Source organism: Propithecus coquereli, unplaced genomic scaffold (assembly GCF_000956105.1).
Source record: "Propithecus coquereli isolate 6110/MARCELLA unplaced genomic scaffold, Pcoq_1.0 Scaffold196, whole genome shotgun sequence".
Classification (NCBI taxonomy): Eukaryota; Metazoa; Chordata; class Mammalia; order Primates; family Indriidae; genus Propithecus; species Propithecus coquereli.
This window is the reverse complement of record NW_012144522.1, coordinates 738,133-745,930: the sequence shown is the minus strand read 5'-3', so window position 1 is coordinate 745,930 and position 7,798 is coordinate 738,133. Positions and strand designations below refer to the sequence as shown.

Genomic DNA, 7,798 nt, shown 5'->3' with positions numbered 1-7,798 from the left:
GGATGGGTGGATGGATCCATGGGTGGGTGGATGGATGGGTGGATGGACGGATGGATGGGTGGGTGGATGGATGGATGGATAGATGAAAGTGATGCAAAATTATTTCTTATTCCCCTCCTTGTGATTTCAAGTCCCTTATGTCACAACCCTCTCACATGCATCTTCCCTCCACTGTCTTCATTATTTTCTTTTTATATTCCCAGCCACCTGCACCACTCCTACTACACTTTCTCTTAGCCCCATATTCCATTATTTGCCTTCCTTGCATCCTTCCTAGAGTTCTGGTCAGTATTCCTAGCTCTTTTGCTCTGACATAAAAATGAAGTAATTTTGCATTTATGTTTGAACAGTAACTGTGAAGCCAATTGTGTTTGTGACATCAGGGAGGTCCCCTAACCTCCACAACCAAAAAGGAGTTGGTAACACAACCACTCTCAAAGGAAGTAGAAGTCGAACGAATTAATGGAATAAGTTAATTGCAATGGAGACTGGAACATAGAAAATGCCGTATATGTGTCAAAGGTCAGTGTTGTCACCCTGTCCTCACCTGTCACCCAGATCTCCAGGCTGTCGCTGGGGCAGGAGCCCAAGTGTGGCAAGTTACACTGGTAGTACACACAGCTGTAGTTCCCACTGTCATTGCTTGTCATATTCCAGGGCATGAAATCAGTTTGATTTTTTCTTACTTTCTTGACTTGTGATGGCTCTAGGACCCCGTTTTTCAGCAGGGCAATTACAATACATTCAGTTCCGTTGTATGGGATCAGACATCGGAGTGTCCTGTGACCGGGAGTTGTCCCGGGGTCTGTGTTGAGTGAGAGGGACGGTTTTGGGAGTGACCCTAAAGAGGACAAAGCAGTGGAGGTAAAGGCAAAGGCCAGGGCTCCCCCTTCCCACCGCACCTGGGAGCTACCTCACCTGCCTCTCTCTCTATTAACCGTGTCTTTTGCTTCCTGTGAATGATGCTCTGGCTTCTTGGGGCCTTGCTGACCTTGGAGGGACTGTCCCTCCAGGGTCAGTTAATTTGTAGAACTAGTAAACAACTTGCCCTCAGGCATGCTTTCCAAATGCAAACCAAACCAACCCAAGGCCCTCACTCCCAGTCACCTCCTTTATTGGCTGTCACATTCAGGGCAACCATTTTCCTGCCCAAATCACCCCAGGACCAAGTACGAGACAAACTGGGACAGCCTCTGTGCCCCAGAGCCAGTCCTAAGCCTGTTACTTCCCACAAAAATGCAATATAAGCTCTTGCCCACAGTTTCCTCCTCCCTCTGCCTCCCCACGTGGCCCTCGCAGCGTGGCATGCCCTCCCCTCGGGAATTGTGAACGGTTCAGTGGCACTAACCTCTGGATCTGTTGGCCGTACCGTACCTCAATTTTTCTGTTAATTGACTATATTCTAAAACTGTGGTCCCCAATCCCCGGGCCACGGACGGGTACTGATCTGTGGCCTGTTAGGAACCGGGCCACACAGCAAGAGCTGAGCAGCGGGCAAGCGAGCACAGCTTCACCTGTATTTGCAGCTGTTCCCCACCACCCGAGCTCCGCCTCCTGTCAGATCAGCTGCGGCATTAGACTCTCACAGGAGTTGGAGCCCTGCTGTAAACTGCGCGTGCGAGAGACCCAGGTTGCGGCTCCGTATGGGAATCTAACGCCTGATGATCTGAGATGGAGCCGAGGCGGTGATGCTAGCGCTGGGGAGCGGCTACAAATGTAATATACTTAAAGCGCTTGAATCATCCCGAAAACATCCCCCCACCCGCAGTCTGCGAAAAACTGCCTTCCACGAAACTGGTCCCCTGGTGCCAAAAAGCTTGGGGAGGGCTGTTCTAAAACACTCTCCCACATCCGCATCAGCAGCGCCCACTCACAACCCCAGAAGCGAATCTCGCCCCACGTTTAGTTTCCGCAGCCCCCTACATTCTAGGTGCCGCGTCTACCTTTCTGTTTCCCAGGTGCCTCCGTCTACCCCAGCCAGTTCCTGCCGCAGGAAAAGGAATATGTGCATCAAAGAGCAATCCAAGGCTGTCCTCACCTGTGATGACCAGCTGCACGTGCTCGCTGTTCTCCGACCACTCGCGGGAGGCCCTGGTCTTGTAGACACAGAAGTACCTCCCGGCATCCTCAGGCCCCAGGCGGGTGAGGGGGAACTCAGCTCCCCGGTCTGCTGAGCTCCGCTCCCGCCTGTACCCGGGGTCGTTCACCTTGCGCAGCTCGAACGTTGCATTCCGGAGCGGAGCCTGGCACGTCAGGGTCACGCTGCTGTTGCTTCCAACCACCGAGCTGGGCCAGGCGCTGAGGGAGGGCTTGGGAAGCCTCTCTGGAAAGAATTCAGAGACAATGTGAGCCTTTATCTTGATGACCGTGAAGCCCCTCCTAGAATTCAGAGGATCAAAGGGAAGGGTCACGACTCACGAGATGCAGCAATAAACAGAGTGTACGTGGGAGAACTCACCAATCTTGTCCTCTTCACGGCCCAGACTCAGCCCTGGAAGAGAAACCTCAGTGAGAGATAAATCGTGTGCTTGTCTTTGAGTGCAGATTTGTTAAAGACCTGTCTCGTTCCTTACAGGTGTTTTCCCAGGTTTACCTTTTACCTTTTACTTTTGTCCCAGTGTTTGTCTTTCAGAAGTTATGTGTATGTAGAAAATTCCAGTAACATTTTTCTGATTTTTTGAATCGCTTTTATGATGATTCCCCCTTTCGCTGTCTATAAATCATCTAACATTGACTTAGGTTTTCTTCTCACATTTTCCACGATTGCAGTTTTTACCTTTACCACCTGATTAATGCAAAGATTATTTTACAGTGGAGTGTGTGTGGGGGGGGTCTCCTTCCTTCCAACAGAGAGAATTTGCTCCCCCTTCAAGATATTTTCTCCTCCCTTGTGGCTTTGATCTGTGCGTGTGTGAGCCCCTCCCTCTTCTGTGCTCTGTTCTTGGAATTGCCCTCTGGGAAGGGAACTATAAACCTGTGGGGAAAATGGGATCTCAGTCACAGGGTTTGCTTTTGGGTGAAGCTAGACTTTCCTCTAGAGACAGAAGAGCATCTCAGGACATCTGTCCCTTGTTTTCTAGAGTCACCAAAGGTGCCAGCACCCATCCCCCCAGCCAGGGCCAGGGGCCACCATGGGGACCTGCGATCGGCCTGAGGTTATCTAGTGTCCCTTGATTTGACGCAGGTGTTGACACAGAACATGGACGCCCAAGCTTCACTGAGAATGAATGAGGTGGCGGCTTGACAGTGGGCTGAGGCTGCATTAGCAGCAGGATTGGCTGAGATTGATAGGGAGGACATCAGCTTCTGGGCGGCCAGGGGTCCCAGGCATCAGGGTCCTGCTTTTAGAGTCAGTCATTTCCTTGCTGCTGTCAGCCAAGCTTCTGTTCAGACAATGATTCCTGTATTCTTTTTTTTTTTCTGAGACACAGTCTCACTCTGTTGCCCAGGCGAGAGTGCCCATGGCATCAGCCTAGCTCACAGCAACCTCAAACTCCTGGGCTCAAGGGATCCTCCTGCCTCACCCTCCCGAGCAGTTGGGACTACAGGCATGCGCCACCATGCCCGGCCAATTTTTTTCTATATATATATTTTTAGTTGTCCAGAAAATTTCTTTCTATTTTTTTTTAGTAGAGACGGGGGTCTCACTCTTGCTCAGGCTGGTCTCGAACTCCTGACCTCAAGCGATCCACCCGCCTCGGCCTCCCAGAGTGCTAGGATTACAGGCATGAGCCACCGTGCCCGGCCAATTCCTGTGTTCTTAATAAGGGATCACAGTTGACTTAGCCAAAGAGAACTGGCTATAATGGAGAAGTTTGTCTTAAGGGGAAGAGACTCATTGACACATAGCATAGCGTGAAAAAGCCAAGAGTGAAGACAGGCATATGGTTAGGTCTTTGGGGTATCAGGAAAATTCTGGTATGGAGGAATGGCAACATCAAGAACCATACTTCTCAGGAAATAATTACAACACAAAAACTGCCGGTGAGTGTGTATCTACCATTTAGCAAGCTCTTTACATACATCAACTACTTACCATAATTTACAAGCTTTACGTACATCCACCATCTGCATACGAGTACCATTTACCATGTATTCATCATTTAGCAGTTTCTTTACACACATCAACCATTTTACACACCTGTATTACTCAGCAGGTCCTGTACACATAACTATCATTTACCATACAGCTACTATGGTTCACGCATTTGCCACTTACCATGCACTTGACGTTTAGTACGGTCTTTGCATACATGTTTACATACATCAGATGGAGAGCTATACAATGTGCATGCTAGTTAGGAGCTATTACCTTCAACCAAGATACAGAGGAACAAGCAACAGTAGCAATCATAGTTCCCTAGAAAAAGATGATAATTGTTGGGTATCTGCAACTTAACAGATCCTTTAAATACATCATCTGGAGAGCTTAAAACTATTATGTAGAATATTATTCAGCCATAGAAAGAAATGCAATTCTGACACATGCTACGATGTGGATGAATCTCAAAGACTTTGTACTCAGTGAAGGGAGCCGGGCACAAAAAGTCACACATTTATGATTCCGTTTGTAAGACATTTCCAGAGTAGCTGCATCCAGAGTGACAGAAAACAGATCGGTGGTCATCAGGAAGCAGAGGGAGGAAGGAGAGGAGAGTGGCTGCCTACTGGGTGCGGTGTTTCCTTTAGGGGTGACGAAAGTGTCGAGGAACCAGACAAAGGTGTTGGTTGCACAACATGGCGAATATGCGAAACGTCACTGAGCTGTACACTTTTAAATGCTTAAATTTCTTATGTGAATTTTCCCTCAATAACTGTTTAAAACTTTATGTACGTCAAATACTTTTACCCTTCTAATCAAGATTTCTATGAGCTTAAATGTCGAAAGTTCACTTGAAATAAGATCGAGACAAAGAACGATTAATTGTATTAGCTCACGTAAGCAAACTCAGTAAGTGGGGTGGTGGACTGGTCTCCAGAACAGCCTATTCCAGGGACTTAATGCCGTCAGGCCCTTTTCTCTTAGTTTCCACATCTAGCTCTTTATGAACCTTGGCTGGATAGGACCAAGAGCCTGGAAGCAGGGCCGCGAGAAGCTACAGTCTTGCATCTTTGAAAGGTCACACTCATGGAGGAAAGACGTTTGCACCTTGATGCCAGTCTAAGAAACTTCTCAACGGAACTGGACTGACGCATTTTGCATCATAGATCCATTCCTGGAATAACAATTATGGCCCAAAGAGTGGTTAGGGGGTGATATGGGTTGATTTGTGTGCCCCTGAAAAGATGGGTTCAAGTTCTAACTCCCATGCATGTGACCTTATGTGGAAACAGTATTATCTGGTCTTCGCAGGTGTAATCAGCTAAGCTAAGCTGAGGTCGTACCTGAGTAGGCTGACCTCTAATCCAATGCAAGCAGGGTCCTTATAAGAAGAGGAGGAGAGACACAGAGACGCAGAGGGAAGACAGCCCCGTGCAGACAGAGGCAGAGATTGGAGAGATGTCTCTGCAAGATAAAGAACGGCAAGAAGCACCAGTTATCACTGGAAGCTGGAAGAGAGGCTGGGAACAGTCCCTCAGAGCCCCCGGAAGGAATCGACACTGACACCTTGATTTCAGACTTCTGGTCTCCACAACTGTCAGAGAATACATTTCTGTTGTTTGTGGTGTTTTGGCGCGGCAGCCACAGGAAATGAATACAGGGTGGATGAGGTCAGTGTCTTGGTTGATCGGTTTATTTGTCCTGTGGCTGGAGATTTGGGCATAGAGGTCAACAGCCACCTCTAAGGCACGAGTGTGTGCAGGGGCGGAGAGTCACCCCTAGAAAAGGAGGAAGGAACTGGGGCAGATGAAGCACGCTGACGTCCACCCCACTGCCCACCGCACCAAGGGGGAGCAGGGGGCTCAGTGAGGTGGAGCTGCTCGTGCAAAGTCTGCAGCTCCTGTGTGACGGGGCCAAGATTGCCTCATTGCACTGGCTTCACACTGAGGATGGTTAAAGTCGGCCTAAGGATAGGCCTGCTCAGGAAATCTTCTTCTTATTCACAACTTTGCACCTTGTAGATCTTTAAACCCAGCCCTTCCCTATTCCAATGGAACATTCACGGCAGGACTGTGGTATTTAAAGGATACAGACCCCAAGATCCCATCAGAGCTCTGCGTTTCCCAGCTGAGTACACAGAGGGTGGCACTGCATGTCTCTGCAGGTCGGGTGCCCCATCTCTTGTGTGTGGGCACCAGAGCCAATGCCTGTGACGCCCCCAGCCCACAGGCTGTGACCCAGCACGTGTAGTCAGTACATGCAAGTCATTATTCCTGCTTGTTTCCCCAGCTTAACTTCCACTCCCCCGTGAACTGTCCTCACCAACCAAACCCGTTTGTCCCAGTCCTGGAGACTCACCAAGGCAGAGCAGGGACAGGAACTCCGTGATCATAGCGTCCCTTCTTCCTGAACCAAGATCCGGTCTTCAGTCTTACAGCCCAAAGGAGGAGCAGGCCTGGGGCAGACACAGCCCTCTCCCTGCCCACTTCGTCCCAGGATGTGCAGGTGGAGGTCCTGCTCCGAGCCTCTGGTCCTCCGCACGCCCTGGTGCACAGTTTCCTTCTTGCAACTGACTCAGGAAACAAGAAGCAGTCAATGACCACATCTTCCCCATAAATTCTCTGTGCGTGTGGCTCTGCCCACTCCGAGGGCTGTCCTACCTCATCTGAAGTCTTGCCCAAGATACTTTTGTAAAAATAATTTTTATTTTAAAATAGCTGTGGCTTCACAAAAAAATAGTAGAGTTCCAGCATATCCACCAGCCAGCTTCCCCCAAAAATAGTATCTAGTACATATATAGTACATCATATATAGTACATCATCAAAACCAGAGCATTGGTATTGACACCATGCAATTAACACGATTACAGATGTCACTCAGATAGCATCGGTTTGTGCGTAACCTGTTTCTCTTTTTTTCTCTTTTCTTGGCATGTCTATGGGTGTAATTCTCAGACATCACCTGCGTGTCTTTATAGAACCACCACCACAATCAAGGCAGAGACTGTCCCACCACCACGTAGGAACTCCCTCGTGCTACCTCTTTGTAATCTCTCTCTAATCTGCTCTACATCTCTGCAACTTTGTCGCTTCAAGGATTTTGTATAAATGGGGTCATACGTTACCTCATCCTTGGAGCTTGGCTCTTCTCACTCAGCACAGTCCTGTGAGATTCACCCAGATTATTGTGTGTTAACGAAAATGAAAAAAAATATGATAGCTATGTTCAGCACCTTGATTGTGGTGAGAGCACTACGGGTGTCTGCATATGTCCAAGCATATCCAATGTATACATCAAATGTATGTAATTTTTATACCAACTATGCCTCAATAACCTTAAAAAAAAGAATCCCCTGGAATTCTCCTTGTCTGATCCTTGCCTCCTATTTCCCCTGTTTTTCTGTCCTCAATGCCCCCGACTGTGCCTTTGGCTGGGTTCAGTCCCTAGCAATATGTACTAAACCATTTAAAAGAAAATACGAGTAATAAAAAAGTTGTTGTGTGTATCAACAGTTCATTCCTTCTTTGCTGCTGAAGAGTGTTTCATTGCACGGATGCGCTGCCGTTTGCTTGTCCGTCCACCCCTGGGCGACATTCAGGTTGTTTCCAGCCTGGGGCTGTTATAAGTGAAGCTGCAGTGAACACTCGTGTGCAGGCATGTGTGTGAACATGTGCTTTCATTGCTCTGGGATAAATTCCCAAGAGTGTGATCGTGTGGTTAAGCGTGAGTTTTTTAAAGAAATGAAGAGAGGCTGG

The 7,798-nt window shown here is 48.4% G+C and overlaps 1 protein-coding gene across 1 annotated transcript in view; it reads right to left on the bottom strand.

Annotated features, from left to right (window-relative positions):
* Window positions 1-6,434, bottom strand: part of LOC105809497 (V-set and transmembrane domain-containing protein 1-like) — a 20,380-nt gene extending 13,946 nt beyond the window's left edge. The window contains exons 1-3 of the mRNA XM_012643318.1: window positions 6,401-6,434; window positions 2,459-2,491; window positions 2,039-2,323 (exon numbers count right to left, since the gene is read on the bottom strand). Coding sequence (XP_012498772.1) covers window positions 2,039-2,323; window positions 2,459-2,491; window positions 6,401-6,434 — 352 coding nt within the window. The remainder of the gene's footprint in view (window positions 1-2,038; window positions 2,324-2,458; window positions 2,492-6,400) is intronic.
* Window positions 6,435-7,798: the final 1,364 nt, after the last annotated feature.